This window comes from Molothrus ater, chromosome W, assembly GCF_012460135.2.
Source record: "Molothrus ater isolate BHLD 08-10-18 breed brown headed cowbird chromosome W, BPBGC_Mater_1.1, whole genome shotgun sequence".
NCBI classification, from domain to species: domain Eukaryota; kingdom Metazoa; phylum Chordata; class Aves; order Passeriformes; family Icteridae; genus Molothrus; species Molothrus ater.
In genome coordinates this window covers 1,536,131-1,554,271 of record NC_050510.2, presented here as the reverse complement: position 1 = coordinate 1,554,271, position 18,141 = coordinate 1,536,131, and the positions used below count along the sequence as shown (strand labels likewise).

General features: G+C 39.2%; 1 protein-coding gene across 7 annotated transcripts in view; it reads left to right on the top strand.

Annotated features, from left to right (window-relative positions):
• Positions 1 to 18,141, top strand: part of LOC118701480 (transportin-1-like) — a 176,161-nt gene that overhangs the window by 120,572 nt on the left and 37,448 nt on the right. For 5 of the 7 annotated variants that reach the window (XM_036406109.1, XM_054517748.1, XM_036406107.2 and 2 more), the window contains exons 16-25: positions 17 to 103; positions 859 to 966; positions 1,188 to 1,346; positions 1,443 to 1,530; positions 2,426 to 2,524; positions 2,734 to 2,829; positions 5,621 to 5,696; positions 6,482 to 6,581; positions 8,027 to 8,101; positions 14,615 to 14,757. In XM_036406109.1, the coding sequence (XP_036262002.1) occupies positions 17 to 103; positions 859 to 966; positions 1,188 to 1,346; positions 1,443 to 1,530; positions 2,426 to 2,524; positions 2,734 to 2,829; positions 5,621 to 5,696; positions 6,482 to 6,581; positions 8,027 to 8,101; positions 14,615 to 14,722 (996 nt within the window). In that variant the 3' untranslated portion in view covers positions 14,723 to 14,757. Of the gene's footprint in view, positions 1 to 16; positions 104 to 858; positions 967 to 1,187; positions 1,347 to 1,442; positions 1,531 to 2,367; positions 2,525 to 2,733; positions 2,830 to 5,620; positions 5,697 to 5,767; positions 5,841 to 6,481; positions 6,583 to 8,026; positions 8,102 to 14,614; positions 14,758 to 18,141 lie in introns of those variants that run through there. The other 2 variants (XM_036406111.1, XM_054517749.1) reach the window with 2 other exon arrangements.

Here is an 18,141-nt window from a genome sequence, read left to right as displayed (position 1 = left end):
TTTTCATCTTAAACAGGAATATATTCAGATGCTAATGCCTCCATTAATCCAGAAGTGGAACATGTTGAAAGATGAAGATAAAGATCTCTTCCCTTTATTGGAGGTAAATGTTAAAATTTGAGTATGTGTCTTTTGGGAATTGCCTCTTCTACTAAGGATGTTCCTACTAGGAAGTGTGACTATAAATGCTGTCAGTGTTAGGTATTTCCCATTATGGAGAAAATATTATTAAAATAGTGAGAATTTTTTTTAACTGAGGAAATGTTATTAAGTTTAGCAGAAATCTTTTAGAATTATTTTTTTCCCTGCCATTCTTGGGTGTTTTCTTTGGGATTCTTTGTTTTTAAAAAATTGTTCCATCCCTGTTGTTCTTGTCTTCTCTCCCTGCTTTCCTTTCGTCCTTTAATTAAAAAAATTACCAACAGGCTGAAGGTATGAACCAGACAATGTAGTCTGTTCTCTGTACTTTCCAAGTGTGAAGCAGGAAAACACTTCTAGAGAAATTAGTTTCATAACTCTTGGGTAATGTTAGGGCTTGTACATTGTCAGCATAGTGGAGTTTAGGGAAAATGCTAGCTGAATTATGGTAATTGTCTTCATATGAACTGTCTTGGCACCTTGAAGAAGATGCTGCTCCTGAGAAATTTTCTCAACTGACATACATAGGAGAGAATAACAATTAGCTGATGGTTGCCTTGGCTCAGCTAATCAGTACTACCTTTCCAGGTTGTTTTTACTTAAACAGTTACTTGTGAGTATACTTAAAATGCTTTTAATTTACTACACACAAGTAAAGGGTACTTGGGGGAGGTGAAGAAAGTGTCTCACTTTTGTTCCTTCTTCTTTATTTTATTTCAGTGCCTGTCATCAGTTGCTACTGCCTTGCAATCTGGATTTCTTCCATACTGTGAGCCTGTGTACCAGCGTTGTGTCAATCTGGTGCAGAAGACTCTTGCACAAGCCATGGTATTTTTCTATTGCTATTCCAATGTTTTCAGAATATCTCCTTAAACCAATGTATTAACTATGTAAAGTTAGGGGTTTGCAGGGAGATTTGTACTATTAATTATTGAATATTTAAATGAAGCTGCAGTTCTGAAACTTAATTGTTTGATTGTTTTTACTTTTATGCATGCCCCTGAGAAAATCTAATACTCATTTTGAAAATGCATAATTATTTGTTGCAGTTGCACAATGCTCAGCCAGACCAATATGAGGCTCCAGATAAAGATTTCATGATTGTAGCTCTTGATTTACTCAGTGGTTTAGCTGAAGGACTTGGAGGCAACATTGAACAGCTAGTGGCTTGCAGCAATATCCTGACACTAATGTACCAATGTATGCAGGTGAGATGAGTAATCTGTTTAATCCAAGAATTTTCTTTCTAAAGAGAATCAGAAACACTTCTAGAATTGTCAGGTTTTTTTTCTTCCTCTCTTTAGGATAAAATGCCTGAGGTGCGGCAGAGTTCTTTTGCATTGTTAGGTGATCTGACAAAGGCATGTTTTCAGCATGTTAAGCCTTGCATCGGTATGTTTCTTTTGCATATTAAATAATTAATTTGTTTTATAAACTGATAGGAGGATGGTTTAGCCATTGTTAAGTTCCCTTTTCTGTGGGTTACCTTGTCATGGTGTAGATTTTAGTTTTTCTTTATCAGCAAGGGTCTGTAGTCTTTTCTCCTTTAAACTGTGTGTTTTAAGACATGTTGTTCTTTTTGTAGACAGTGCAAAAATTCATCTTGTTGCTTGATTTCTATTATGTAGCATGCTTCCTGTTTTGCTGGAATACAGAAAAACAGATGTACTTACACTTCAATTAGAACAGTTGCTTTGTAGGATTTTTACTCTACTAGAATCTATGAATACTTGGATAGGCTTGGAATTTTAATTTTAGTGAAATATTAGTCACAAAGATAGATTATAACATCTGTCATTTTAATCAAAGCTGGGATTTGCTTTCTAGGCTTCATTGTTGTTGGCTGTTGGGGTTTTGTGGGGGGCTTGGTGTTGTGTTTGGTGGTTTTTTGTTTTTGTTGCTGAAGAGGGTGTTTGTTTTGGGGAGAGGTGTTTGGTAATTTTCTTTTTTAGCACAGCTGAATACATAGCTATCCGGGTGTGCTTTTCTTTCCCTACTCCCAGGAAGGGGATAAAAAAGGTTTCTAGAGTTACATCAATGTAAAATCTATTAGAAATATTTTTAAATCATAGTTTGAAAGGATTTGCATTGATCTGCTTAGGTTGTATCTTCCAGACTAATCTGATATATAGCAAAAATATAGCTCTTGTTAATTCAAGTGTAATGCTTTACAAGAATTTAAATACACTTATATGATTTTTTAAACTCCCTCTCCTTGTGATCTTACAGTAATAGAACAAGATGGTTGCTTGTATTGTGTGATGAGATTTTAAAATGTTCCTTCTAGCTGATTTCATGCCCATTTTGGGAACAAACCTAAACCCTGAATTCATTTCTGTGTGTAACAATGCCACCTGGGCAATTGGAGAAATCTCCATCCAAATGGGTAAGATTTTTTTCTTTGAATATTCGCATATTTAGAATAGTTTGTTTGGGTTCTGGATTGTTTTTCATTTCTAGTGATGCTTTCATGTTAAAAATTTAAATTCAGTTTTAAATTCTTGTCTTTGACAGTAAGTTCAATGTACCAGATCTAAATATATTATATATATTAATGGTCATTTTCTTCTGAATGTTTTTTTTTGGCTGTTTCAGGAATAGAGATGCAGCATTATATTCCAATGGTGTTGCACCAGCTTGTAGAAATAATTAACAGACCCAACACTCCAAAGACATTGTTAGAGAACACAGGTATCCAAAAACTGAATAATTTATGTTTAAGGGAATTAATTTTTTTTCTACAATGTTTTTAAAAAATTGAATAGAACTTATTTTATTGCTATATGTTTGGCTTTTATAAGCAAAAACAACTGTTTTGGAGAAACTCTTACGTCTCAGTCTTGCAGAAAAACATCTATCATATATCTAGATTATTAAAGTTATTGCTTTCTCACCTTTATAGCATTTTATATTTATCATCTATTAAAGTATTCTTCCAATTTTATTTATGTATACAATATGACAAATGTATGCAGTAACACTTAAAGACTTAGTGGCTTTACACTCATTTTAATATATGCATGTCCTTTCATGTGTACTGTATGTACATGTCTAGTGTGAAACAAATGTAATTGGCATATATATAAAAAATAATGAACTCTTTGGATTTACAATAATGCACTTTTTTTAAAACATTACTTTGTAGCAATATGCACAAAAATCTAGATCTGTGATGGCAGTTTTACCTCTACATAACTGAAATTATGTATAATTTTTATTACCTGGTCACTTAATGACAAATTTCTGAAAAGAAGTCTTAACAGTGGCATGTATGTTTCTATGTTCTGGACATCTGCTTTGCCTTCCAAATTGGAAGCAGTCCCCAAATGCCTTATTGAACTGAAATTTCTGAGGCTTGGTTTTTTGCATTTATAGAAGGCATGTTCTGGTATGAGGAACACCTTCCATACTTCAGCAAAACTTTATTAATAATTTAACACGTTTCAGGTTTACTGTTTTACTAATTTAGAATATTTTGATTTTTTTTCTGTTTGAAAACTGTCTTGTAAGAAAAATGATAGCTTAGTCATTATACTGAACATAATTGAAAATTATGCAACTTCAGTGCTAGTTACATTTGGGCTTGAGCTAAGTATGAGATAAATTGGGATTTCTTTCTATGCATATTTTTCCTTCAGTATTCTCCACACCCCATCCCCTCATTTAGTATGGAAGGTGAATGTGAAAGAAAAATTGCCTAGTTGTCTGGCATATTATAGGTACTGCTTTTTGAAAAGATAATTTTCATTCTAATTGCTTGTTATGAAATGCACCATGGAATAGTATAGCAAAATAAATTTTCTTACCCCTTGCCCCCAAGCCCCTTTGTCTGTATTGATGGATATGTAATATCTGTATCTGAGAAACATCCAGTACCTAAAAGTTTGCTTCCATCACTGGCAGAGAATTTTTTTAGGCATCCAAACACTGACTTTTTTTAGTATCTTAATAGTTACTTTAAATGCAGATGCAAAGCTGTAAATAAATGTTGAGTGTGGTGTAATGATAAGTTTCTTGTGGGATATTGTACTACATGCCATTGGTATGTGCAAGAGTATTAATGTTTTCTATTGTAGGTTGTTATGTAATGAGCTATGAAAACATTTCTGTTATGGAAACATATGAGATCAGCTTAAGTAAAATAGTTGCATAGAAAATAATGAGTACATGCCAAAAGTTACCCTTTGACAAAAATTACTATTCCTCATACAGACTCTAGCTGTGAGAATTTACAGATAAAACTTAAAAGTGCACTTTCATTTGAAAGTATCACTTCAAATGCAGTTTTGTGTTAGATCTGCTGAAAATTTGAAATCAATAATGTCTGGGCAAAATAGTACATTACCAGCGACATGTAGCTTTCATGGAATGGGTACATTTAAAACTGCTAGTGTATCCTACACTCAACTTTTACTGGACAAAGCATCATCTGCTTTATTGCATGTTTCATGAAACTGTTCACAAACGCCTGTTAATTAGTGTTGCATAGTATGTCCCTTGAACATAGGTTTCTTTGCTTCATATAAATCTGCTGGATTTTAGTATTATTCATGTATTTTGCTTCAAGTAATTCTGATACATTATTTCCCACCTTCTCTTTTTTCTGAAGATTAATCTTTTGTGAGTTGAGCAAACACCATTAAAACACACTTTCATGATGATATTATCTTCAGTCTGGCCCTCAGAACAAAGGACCACAATACCGAATCATTCAGAGAAGCAGTTTTACTTTTTTTTGTCTTTATGCTTTTGTATCAAAAGTCAGATTTTTATACAACTTTTATGAGGAAGTTTTTCTAAACAGGAAAAATATTTGGATTAAAAAATTAATTTTATCCAGTCACTTGCTATGAACTAGCAACCACTTTAATTTTTCTACAAGATTATGAAGAAAGCAAATATTTGGGTCTCTTTGAGAGTGTTTAATCTATTTAGTGTTTATTAGATAGACCACAATGTATTCCATGTAAAAGTGTTTATAAATGTATTTTTACTGATAGTAGGCCTATCAAAATCTTGAATTTTAAATATTGAAAAAATAAAATATTTAGGACTACTTGATACTAAAACCAAAAATGGTTAATTCCTTTCTATCAATAGTATCCATAATAGTACTTTTTATTAAAAACTTTGAAGTGTATAGTAGGTAAATTTACTGTAAGAGGTGATTCTGAAGAGAGCAGAATGACTACTTACATCAGAAAGCCTTTGTATTTCAAATTGTGTTTTTTGGTGTTCTCTCATTTACTTCTTTAATTTTTCTTTTACCCTGGAGACTATACCATATATGTTGCTGCCTCTTATTCAAGGGGTTGTAATAAACAGCACTGGTGAAATCTTATGTTTACTATCATATACAGATTCTGTTTGCTTCTGTTTCTGAGTTATTTGTTGTTTTTTCTTTATTTTTTCTCCTCCCCCCTCATTTGCTCATGTCTTGGTTGGCGTTTGGTGATGTATAACCGTGATTGCATTACCTTAGCAATAACAATTGGTCGTCTTGGTTACGTTTGTCCTCAAGAGGTGGCCCCCATGCTACAGCAGTTTATAAGACCCTGGTGTGTATTATTCAAAAATTTTTTTAATTCATTTTTCTTCACTTTCTTTCTTTCTTCTATCTCACTTTTAGATATATTTTCAGTTGGTTACAAAATCTCAATCCTTAATCATTGCCAACCATGTGACTAATCTTGTCCTATCAGGTTTGTGAGTTTTTAGTAGCACTGTCATGTATTCTTTATGTTGTGGCTAACGACTAATTTATGCATGGGATAAGATTGTCACATGCTTGCGTGTTAAAGCTTGACTATGAAAGAGCATTTTAAAATCCATGAGAATGATAATACAATGCATGCAAATACTCTAAAATTTAAACTGTGCATTACTTTACTTAAATTCAGTCTGAGGCTTTAATTGCTGTAAGTAATCTATTTCTATACTTGTTATGTATAAAATAGCTTGCTTGCTGCTGTAAAGGTTAAATAATTGTTCTTTAAGTGATATCTGACAATTCATATTGCAATAGTATTATATGTTCTGCTTCTAATAATGATAGTTTCTATAATTATAATTATTTTTATATGTGTTTCTTTTGTATTTAATGGAATACAGGTCACACTTTCTAACTATATAGTACAACAGGAAAGCAAGATTCTGTAGATGATACCTAATGGGAATATACTAGTAAATACTGTGTGCAACAAGTAACTTTCTAAGTGTTCAAAATAGTGTTTCAGATAATCTTATCAGTGTGACTTATTCCATCAAATGCTGTCATCTAGTCCTGACTTGATTGAATCAAAAAGTAATAGAATTAGTTAAGTTTTGCTCTCCAACTTACTAGGTGCACTTCTCTGCGAAACATAAGAGACAATGAGGAAAAGGATTCAGCATTCCGTGGGATATGTACCATGATCTCAGTCAACCCCAGTGGAGTAGTCCAAGTAAGATACATAAATAGATCTTAACTTCTTTTTTCTTTGCTGATGTGAAATTTAGTGAAAGCTGTATACGGAGTATGAAAAATATTTAGCTTGAAGTCGATTCCCAGTAGTATGTGCTGTAACTTCTTTTTAGGCATCAAGGAGACCAAAATGTTTATATTTCAAATTATACATATCATGATACTTCAGGATTTCTGCTTCAGTAATTATCACTTATGGAAAGGAAGACAGCATTGTTAAATTCATTTTTGTCTTTTACTTACAAGGAATATGTCAATAATGAACTTTGATTAACTGTATTCTGATACTTCTACCAGTCTTTTTTATGTTGATGATATGTATGAAAATACAAGACAAAAGCTGACATATTGAAACCTGTTTTTCAGATACAATCTAGGCTTTTAAAAAAAGAAACAAAACAAAAACAATAGCCACCTCTTCATTCTTAAAACTGGGTCAGGGAAGATTCTCTTTCAGCTTTGGATATATTGCTTAAATAGTCAACATGACAAGGAAGATGCATCCCTTTAAAATAAATTGTACATCTCTAGAATATGATTTGCTCTTTAGTCTGTGCAGTTCCAAGGTAAAGCTGTATGAAGGTAATATTTTCTAAGGGGAAAATAAAGGTGAATTTCCCTCTCCTCTGCCTGGAATCCTTCTCCCTGAAATGCAAGAATTGAACCTTAATCTTGTTTTGAATTTTTCAGTTCATTTCACGTATCCCTTATCTTGTACTTAGCATTTTCCTCTTCTGCTGTCTGTTTGTTCTTTCACACAGTTTAAATGGAGGGAGCAATTAAGGACTCTCTTCATTATCCAAGCTCTCCTCCTATGTAGTTGTTATCCTCAGTTCCTATCCAAAAACATGCATTATCAACTTAATCATTAAGACTGATGTTTAATGGTATAGTCAGAGGTAAAGCAAAATAGTGATTTTGGGGTGGCTTTAGTTTTGAACATGTACACATTCTGTGTATCCCAGAAACAACTTCTGTCTCTGCTTAAAAAAATACAACAGCTTTTTTCCCAACTGAAAATACATGAGAGTAAGTTGCAAGTGTGATCCCAAGTTTGTTGATTGTTATTGAGATGATTGGTTCTCAAACTTATAATGTGTACTGAAAGGATTAGTTAGACAAGTGTGGTGTGTGGGAGGGAAGAGGTGTTTGTTGGTTTGGGGTGTTTTTAACTGTGGTTTAATTTAATAAAAAATCCTATGAAACAAAGGTATTCCTACACTCAGCTATTTCTATTTCCATATACTTAAACATACAATAGCTTACCATTATTGTCTGAATTAACTAGAAAATAAAGGCATAAAACTAAAAGCAGTTGTGAGTTAGGATCAGATACCCTGCATAGTTCATAGAACAAACATTGGACATTGTTTTCAGACCTATAAATGTGAGGTTCCTAACCTATGTGATTGTTTAATCTTATAGGACTTTATTTTTTTTTGTGATGCTGTTGCATCGTGGATTAACCCAAAAGATGATCTCCGAGACATGTTCTGTAAGGTAATGTTTCTAGTATGACAGTATATCTGAACTGTAGTTATTTTTGGATCCTTTTTTTTTTTTGTTTTTTATTTCCATTATTAACACTTACTGTATTTGTGGTCATGAAGGCTTTCTTGCAAAGTCATAAACTTTCAAACAAAACATTAAAAAAATCTGATTTTTTTTAACCTATATTTTTATAATGTCCAGCCTGCTATGTTTTGGCTGCATTTGGAAGAACAGTGGGTTTTATACCAGATAGAAAACTTTTTTCCCCTTTTTTTTTTATTTTCTAGAAAATGAGATCTGTGTGGTTTAAGACCCATCCCCCCAAGAATTTTTTTTTTTAAATATCTAGAAAATTGAAAATGGAAAATCTTCCAGTAGTATCCTGATCTGTTTATCTTGCTCCAGATGAAAATAAATTTTTGGGACTGCTTAACCCTCCTCAGAGTTCCTCTTGGATAAGCAAGTCTTCAAGAAACTTATGTACACATATAGCCAAGAATGCATCCCTAGACAAATTGTCAATAGAATTTAATCAAAAGGACTGTTTGCCTTGTGTGAAATAAACAAAACACACACAGAGACAGAAAATAATATACTGTGTTTATGCACTAGTGTCTTCAGTTAAAAACCAGAACAAAATAAACTTATTTCAGTTTCATGCACAGATACTGTTATTGTTCAGTAGTGTGGCTTTTCTTGTATGTTGTAAAGTGAAATCTCTAGTTTTAGGAAGGATGTATGTTCAAAAGTTAATGGTCTTCTTAAAGATAAAATGGAACATATTTCTAAGTACATACTTGAATTATGGGCCAATATTGGCACTTCCTCTTCAAGTAATGCCAAGTGTGTGCATCAGAATGAACTAGAACATTGGAATCCTGTCTTGAGTATCAAAGACAAAAAAATCTCACTGTCCTCGTTAGGAGACCAAATATCTGAGAAGCTTCAAAGGAATATCAAGGTCAGGAAATGCATGGCTCTGAGTATTCTAGCATCAGCATAAGGAAACAAGAAATACAAGCTTAAAAGAAAGTCAAGGATGCTGTCTGTGATGGTTGTCCAAAGCAGTTTCAGTACATGTTTCTGTCCTGCTCCTTCAGCATTCAATACTTACTTCAATAAGCTATGCTCCTCTTTTTCAGATTCTTTCCAGGATATCCACGTGGGAGCTAATGCATTCAAAGTAGACACAGTGTTTCTTGGTCACTTGGCATAAAGACATCCTTGCTTTTTAAAGTGTATTTTTTGTGGTTTTTGCCAAGCAAGGACAGAGACAAAGCTTTCTTCAAGTGATGGCATACAATTTTTTTAGATTGCTTCCTCATTGGAATGAGTTTTTGTTAGTTGAATACATGATTATTGTAGTCTAGTTACATATTTTCCAATGATAATTATGCCTTTTAGAAATAATGAGAAAAAAATTTTGTAGTCCCCCAAGGTCTTTCTCTTGATAGTGGATAGCATTTGGGTTTTGGGGGGATGGGTTGGTTGGTTTGTTGGTTTTGGAGCACTAGAGCTAAGAGAGAAAATACTCCTTCCAAGAGCAAAGGTGCATGAGCTGCCAGTGTTGAGATCTGATATATACCCTAATTGTATCATGTTTTATAAAAGCAAGATATCTGAATACTGTAACTGAAGCTCAATTGTTAAAATTGTCCTGTAAGATATTTTTTTAAAAGTGCTCCTTTTGTTGTACCTGAACATTCTTCGATTTTTTTTTTGGTAGCTTCTTGGCAGCTGCCAAATCAGACTCTTTGGGTTAGGAAAGAGAGGTGAATCTGTGGAAGGTCTCTTTCAGGGAGAAAAGCAGTAAATTAACTTGTGACACTGTAATATTATTGCTACATGCTGTTTAAAAACAGCTCTGCTTGAGAAAGTTGTGTTGAGGGTGAACTCAGTATCATGAGCTTTAACTTTGACATTGCTTTTTTTGTGAGGATGTTTTCATGATAGACTGTTCCACAATTATGTACCTTTGAGTTTAGAAAAGAAAAACAAACCAAAACTTTAGAGACCGCATTATTTTCTATTAAGAGGAGCTAAAATACTACGACCTTTTTGACAGTGTCATTCAATTTTTGTAGCCTTCAGTTAATTTATTACATTGGAGGGTCCAGACTGAAACCTGTAGATTTGATTTTTTTTTCCCCCCTCTTATGTTGTGGATCTCTGTTCTTTCAAAACAAAAAAGATTTTAATAGCTTCCTTTTTAGTAACAGTTTTTCTACAGGTTCCATGGAAAAAACACAGCTCTCACAGGATACTTTTGTTTTTTGCAAGAAATTGACAGGCATTCATTCTGTCAAATGCTGGTGGTGGTTCTGGCTCAGCTTTCCTCCCAGAACATATAGGTTTAAAAAAATGAATGTGAACGCAGTAATCTTAACATATAAACTGTATCAATTGACAAAATGTTCAGCCTAACTCTAGGCTGTCACCATAGTCATTAAAACTACATACGCACACATATGTATATTTAAATTTATATAAAATATATATTTATATACTTTATGCTAATCTGTGTGCGTAGCGATATTGTATATGTCACCCTTAACTGAAATGTTGGGGTTTTTTCCTTTAAGAAAGACATTAGAATCATAGAATCACAAAAAGGTTTGTGTTGGAAGGGACCTTTAAGATCATCTAGTTCCAATCCACTGCCACTGCTAGAAACACCTTTCACTAGACCGGGTTGCTCAGTGCTCCATCCAACCTGGCCTCGAACAACTCCAGGGATAAGGAGTTCTCAGCCTCTCTGGGCAACCTGTTCCAGTGTCTCACCACCTTCACAGCATCTAATCTAAACCTGCCCTCTTTCAATTTGAAGTCATTCCCCCTTGTCCTATCACTCCATGCCCTTGTGAAAAGTCCCTCCCCAGCTCTTATAAGCCCCCTTTAGGTACTGGAAGGTGCTCTAAGGTCTCCTTGAAGCCTTCACTTCTCCAGGCTGAACAACCCCAACTCTCTCAGCCTGTCTTCATAGAAGAGGGCCTCCAGCCCTCTGATCAGCTTAGTGGCTTCCTCTGGACTCACTCAAACAGGTAGACATCTTCCTTGTGTTGAGGACCCCAGAGCTACATGCAATACTCAGGTGGGGTCTCAGGAGAGCGAAGTAGAAGGGGAGAATCCCCTCTCTCCATCTGCTGGCCATTCTGCTTTGGATGTAGCCCAGGATGCAGTTGGTATCTGGGCTGCACGTGCATATTGCTGAGTCATGTCATGCTTTTTGTCCACAAACACAACTTGTATGAAGTCCCTCTCCATCTTTCTTCAGGTACCAGAAGGCTGCAATTAGGTCACCCAAAAGCCTTCTCTTTTTCAGGCTGAACAACCCTAACTCTCTCAGCATGTCTTTGTAGGACAGGTGCTCCATCCCTCTCATCATCCTGATGGCCTCCTCTGAACTCGCTCCAACAGGTCCATGTCCTTTCTGTGCCGGGGACCCCAGAGTTGGATGCAATACTCCAGGTGGGGTCTCACCAGAGCAGAGGGGCAGAATCCCTACCCTTGACCTGCTTTTCACACCTCTTAATGTAGCCCAGAATACAATTTGCTTTTTGTGCTGCAAGCACACATTGCCAGCTCATGTCCAGCCTCTCATCCAAAAGCACCCCCAAGTCCTTCTTAGCAGGGCTGCTCTCAATCTGTTCATCCCCCAGCCTGTGTTGATACCAAGGGTTGACCTGACCCAGGTGTAGCACCAGCACTTGTTCTTATTAAACCTCATGTGATTCCCGTGGGCAATGCGACTTGGACTTGTTGAATTTCATGAGATTCACACAGACCCACCTCTTAAGCCTCTCCAGGTCCCTCTGGATGCCATCCCTTCCCTCCAGTGTGTCTACCCCACCACACAGCTCGGTGTCATTGACAAACTTGCTGAGAGTGCACTCAATTCCACTGTCCATGTCACTGACACAGATGTTAAACAGTGCTGGTCCCAACATTGACTCCTGAGGACACCACTTGTCACTGGTCTCCACTTGGACATTGAGCTGTTGACCATAATTTGAGTGTGACCATCCAGCCAATTCCTTATCCACTGAGTGGTCCACCCATCAAATCCACATCTCTTCAGTTTAGAGCCCAAGATGTCATGCGGAACAGTGTCAAATGCTTTGCACAAGTCCAGGTAGATGATGTCATTTGCTCTTCCCTCATCCACCACTACCATAACTTCATCATATAAGGCCATCAAGTTTTTTAGGCTTGTTTTGCCTTTGGTGAAGCCATGGTGGCTTTCAGCAATCACCACCTTGTTTTTCATGTGCCTTAGCATAGTTTCCAGGAGGATCTGCTCCATGACCCTGCCTGGCAGTGAGGTGAGGCTGACTGGCCTGTAGTTCCCTGGGACTTCCTTATTTCCCTTTTTAAAAATGGGGTTTATTGTGTCCCCTTTTCCAGTCAGGGGAAGCTTCACTGGACTGCCATGACTTCTTAAATATGATGGATATCCTTGGCCAGTTCCCTCAGGACCAGTGGATGTATCTTGTCAGATCCCATGGATTTGTGCACCTTCAGGTACCCTAAATGGTTTCAAACCCGGTCTCAGTCCCTGCTTTCATCTTTTGCAACTTGAACAGTGTATCTGGAACACTTGTTGGTGAAGACTGAGGCAAAAAAGTCATTGAGTACCTCAGCCTTCTCCATGTCCTGGGTAACCAGGTCTCCCATATCCTTCCTGAGAGGACCCACACTTTCCCTGGCTTTTCCTTTATCTCTGATGTACCTAAAGAAGCTTTTTTTCTTACCCTTGATGTCCTTGGCCAGGTTTAATTCTATCAGGGCTTTAGCTATCCTAACCTGATCCCTGACTGTTTGGACAATCTCTCTGTATTCCTCCCAGGCTACCTTTCCCTGCTTTCATCCTCTGTAAGCTACCTGTTTGTGTTTAAGTTTGTCCAGGAGCTCCTTGTTCATCCACACAGGTGTTCTTCCCTCATTTCCTCTGTTAGAATACTTGGGTCTGGAGGAGACAATCCTTGAATATCATCCAGCTCTCTTGGGACCCTCTTCCCTCCAGGGCTCTATCCCACAGCATTCTATGAAGCAGATCCCTGAAGAGGCCAAAGTCAGCTGTCCTGAAATCCAGGGCAGTGAGCTTGTTGTCCACCCTCCTTGCTCCCTCAAGGGTCTTGAACTCCACCATTCCATGGTCACTGCAGCCAAGGCTGCCCTTGAGCTTCACATTCCCCAACACCTCCTTGTTGGTGAGAACAAAGTCCAGCATAGCACCTCTACTCATGGACTCCTCTTTCACTTGGAGAAGGAAGTTGTCATCAGCACATTCCAGGAACCTTATAGATTGCCTGTGCTCTGCTGTGTCATCCCTCCAACAGATGTCAGGGTGGTTGAAGTCCCCCATGAGGACCAGGGCTTGTGAACGTGAGACCACTCCTATCTGTCTGCAGAAATCTCATCAACTCAGTCTTCCTGGTTGAGTGGCCTGTAGCAGACCCCCCACTATAATGTCACTTGTCCTTGCCCTCCCTTTAATCCTGACTCACAAGCTCTCAGTCAACTCCTCATCCATCCCCAGGCAGAGCTCCATGCACTCTAGATGGTCATTGACACAGAGGGCAACACACCCTCTTCATCTCCCCTGGGCTATCCTTCCTAAAGAGACTGTATCCTTCCATTCCAGCACTCCAGTCATAGGAATCATCCCACCATGTCTCTGTGATGCCAATAAGATTATAGTCTTTCTCCTCCTGTTGGTTCCCCATGCTGCATGCATTGGCATAGAGGCATTTATGTTGGGCCCCGGATGAAGCTGACTTTATGTCTGGAGTGGCTGGAATTCCTTTGTGCTGCCCTTCAGGTTCTCTCCTGCTGACCTTTGATCCTTCTTCAGGCTCTGGGCATCTCTTGCTGGCTCCGGCATCTATCTACTATGAGTGAGATGGCATGCCATCCCACACCTTATCACTGTTAAACCTGATGATGTCCCCCTCCCCCATCATATCTAGGTTAAAGCCCTGTCAATAAGCTCTGCTAGCTCTTGACCCAAGACCCTCTTCCTCCTTTGAGAAAGATGAATCTCATCTGAATCCAGCAAGCCCGGTGCCATGTAGGCCTCCCGTTATCAAAGAAACCAAAATTTTTGCGGTAACACCAGTCATGGAGCCATGCATTAGTAGCCAGGGTCCATCTGCTTTTTGCAATGTTACTGTCTGCACCTAGAAGAACAGAGGAAAAAATAACCTGTGCTCCTGCTTCCCTCACTAACCATCCCAAGGGTTTAAAGTCTCTTTTGATCACCCTTGACCTACGCTTTGTGACTTCATTGCCACTCACATGGAGGACAAGCAATGAATAGTAGTCCAAAAGCTGAACCAGGCTAGGAAGTTTCCTGGACTTCCTTTTTCTCTTAGTAACATTTAAATATTAAGCTGAGAAATTCAAATGGACAGATGCAGAATCCAGCAGTTTATGGCTTACTGCATATGCTGCTAGTAAATAATGATCGTGTATCTACTGTTTAATGATTATCTTGATGTCCCTCCCCTCTCTCATTTGTAGATTCTTCATGGATTTAAAAATCAAGTTGGGGATGAGAATTGGAGGCGTTTCTCTGACCAGTTTCCTCTTCCCTTAAAAGAGCGCCTTGCAGCTTACTATGGAGTTTAACCTCATGCACTGTGGCTGCAGTCCCACAATTAGAGGTAAGCACACAAACCTTCCTTGCTAAACAGAGCTGTATAACAAGTCTTCCTCCCTGTTTATATTATATGAAACATAATTAATTCACTAGAATAAACTTTTACAGATATGTTGGAACAGCTACCTTTCCCTACACAAAGTAGTGTATCAAGATAAGGTTGGAAATGTAGGTGTAAAAAAGTGCCTGTTTAATAAGCAAAGTGATTATTATAATCCTCAAGCCATCATGCTAAAGTAACAGGCTCCCTTATGACTTATGAATTAGTAGATGACTGATGTAGTCTAAGGCAGGGATATTTCCCTAGGATATGAAAGCAAGTTTGTTAAGACACTTTAGCAATGACAAGTTAAATGCATTCATAACCACATACTATATTACCTTGGCATTGAATAAAGAATGTTATGTTAATCATAGAACAATAGAATATCCTGAGTTGGAAGGGACCTATCAGGATCAAGTCCACGTCCTGGCCCTGCACAGGACACCCCAAGAATCATACCATGTGCCTGAGAGCATTGTCCAAACACTTCTTGAACTCTGGCAGGCTTGGTGCTGTGACCACTTCCCTGGGGAGCCCAACCACCCTCTGGGTGAAGAACCTTTCCCAAATACCCAACCTAAACCTCCCCTGACGCAGCTTCATGCCATTCCCTCAGGTTCTGTCACTGGTCACTAGAGAGAAGAGATCAGTGCCTGCCCCTCCTCTTCCCCTCATGAGGAAGCTGTAGACTGCAATGAGGTCTACCCTCAGTCTCCTCCAGGCTGAACAAGACAAGTTACCTCAGCCACTCCTTGTATGGCTTCCCCTCTAGACCCTTTACCATCTTTTGTTGCCATCCTTTGGTCTCTCTCTAATAGCTTTATATCTTTCTTATATTGTGGTGCCCAAAACTGCACACAGGACTAGAGGTGAGGCCACACCAGTGCAGAGCAGAGCGGAACAATCCCCTCTCTTGACTGGCTGGCAATGCTGTGCCTGATGCACCCGAGTAATGTGCGCCTTGGCCGGGTTTCGGGGTATTCCCCAGCTGGCTGCCACAGGTCTGGATAGCGCAGTCCTGTTCAGCACAGCCTGCCTGGGCTCCCAAGCAGCTCCCAGCTGCAGGCAACCTTAGCAAGCTCAGCTCTTAAGTGAGATCAGCTCTTTAGTGATTATCAGCTCATTTGTGATTTCAGCTCTTTGCTGATAAGTGCCTTTGGCAGACGCAGGGAGAGAGAGGAGAAGAGCCGTATGAGGTTCCACAGAGATGTCGTTATTGATGTCTTCTGCAAAGGTTCTCAGGGACAGCCCTTCTGCCAAACTGGGCAAAAGTAGGGGTTTTTATAGGATACAGGAGTTTTAGAAATTGTCCAATAGTAAGGGTCAAGGCGAAAGTGACCTATAGTCATACAGAGAAATAAGCAAGGGTCCGAAGGCAGAAGACGGGCTTCTTAGGTCCAGTCATCATGACTAGGCATTTCCTGTCTTAGGCTGCTGAATGCCATGGAGGCATTGCAGGCCCTGTGCCTGCTACATACACCCCAGGATATGGTTGGCCCTCCTGGCTGCCAGGGCACTGCTGATTCAAATCCAACTACCCACTGACCAGGACCCCCAGGTCCCTTCCTGCAGCACTGCTCTTCAGCCTCTTGTTCTCCTATTTGTCTGTACATGTAGGGTTGCCCCATCCCAGGTGCAGAATGTGGCACTTTTCTTTGTGAAACTCCATATGATTGGTGATTACCTAGCCCTCTCATTTGTCAAGGTCTCTCTGCTGAGCCTCTCTGCCCTCAAGGGAGTCAATAGGTTCTGCCAGTTTAGTGTCATCATCAATCTTTCTTAGTATCCCTTCAAGTCCTGCATCCAAGTCATTTATCAAGATGTTGAAGAGAAATGAGCCTAAGATGAAGCCATGCAGAACCTCACTAGTTGCTGGTTGGCAGCCTGATGTAATCCCATTTACTATAATTCTTTGTGCCTGACCCATGAGCCAGTTGCTCACCCATTGCATGATATGTTTATCCAGCTGTGTGCTGGACATTTTGTCCAGAGAGATACTGTGAGAGAATATTGAAAGCTTTACAGAAATTCCAAACAGACTTCTCTTGATCAACTAGGTGGATTATCTTGTCGAAAGAGGAAATTAAGTTTGACAAGCAGGACTTTCCCTTCATGACGTTGTGCTGGCTGTGACCCATGACTGTTGTCCTTGAGGTGTTTTTCCTTAACTCCCAGAATAATGCTGCAGCATTGGTGAATGGGGCAGAGCAAATGACATCATCTACCTGGACTTATGCAAAGCATTTGATACTGTCCTGTATGACATCCTTGTCTCCAAATTGGAGAGACATGGATTTGATGGACGGACCACTCAGTGGATAAAGAACTGGCTGGATGGCTACACGCAAAGAGTTTTGGTCAACAGCTGATTGTCTATGTGGAGACCGGTGATGAGTGGTGTCCCTCAGGAGTCGGTACTGGGGCTGATACCATTCAACATCTTTGTTGGTGACATAGACAGTGGGATTGAGGCCACCCTCAGCAAATTTGCTGATGACATCAAGCTGTGTGGTGTGGTCAACACACTGGAGGGAAGGGATGGCATCCAGGGGGACCTGGACAGGCTTGAGATGTGGGTCTGTGCAAACCTCATGAAATGCAACACGGCCAAGTTCAAGGTCTTACACCTGGATTGTGGCAATTCCAGAGACATCTACATGTTGGGCAAAGTGAATGAGAGCAGCCCAGCAGCCCTGCAGAGGATTTGGGGGTGATGGTTGAGCTGCCAATGTGTGCTCGCAGCACAGAAAACCAACAGAATCCTGAGCTGCATTCAAAGGAGCATTGAAGCACCTTTGCTGGGTTTCAGGGTGTCCCCAGCAGTCTGCAGGGTCCCAGATAGCGCAGTCCTATTTAGGACAGACTGTCCGAGTTCCCAAGCAGTTCTCAGACGCAGGCAACCTTAGCAAGCTTAAGTGAGATCAACTCTTTAGTAATAATCAGCTCATTGTGATTTCGTCCCTTCAGCTTGCTAGGTGCCTAGGCAGGCAGACGCAGGGAGAGAGAGTAGGCTGTGTGGGGTTCCACAGCGATGTCTTTATTGGTTTTTCTGTGAAGGGTCCCAGTGACAGCTCTTCTAGCCAGAACTGGGCTAAAACAGCCCTTTATATAGGGTACAGGGAAATCAGAAGTTGTCCAATGGCAAGGGTTAAAGGAAAGTGACCTATAGTGTTACAGAGAGATATACAGGGGTTTCAAAAGGCAGAAGAGGGGCTTCTAGCCCATTCACCATGACTTGGCATTTCCTATCTTAGGCTTGTGCACACCATGGGGCCCTTGCAGACCCTGTGCCTGCTACAGAGCATGACCAGCAGGTTGAAGGAAATGATCTTCCCCTTCTACTCT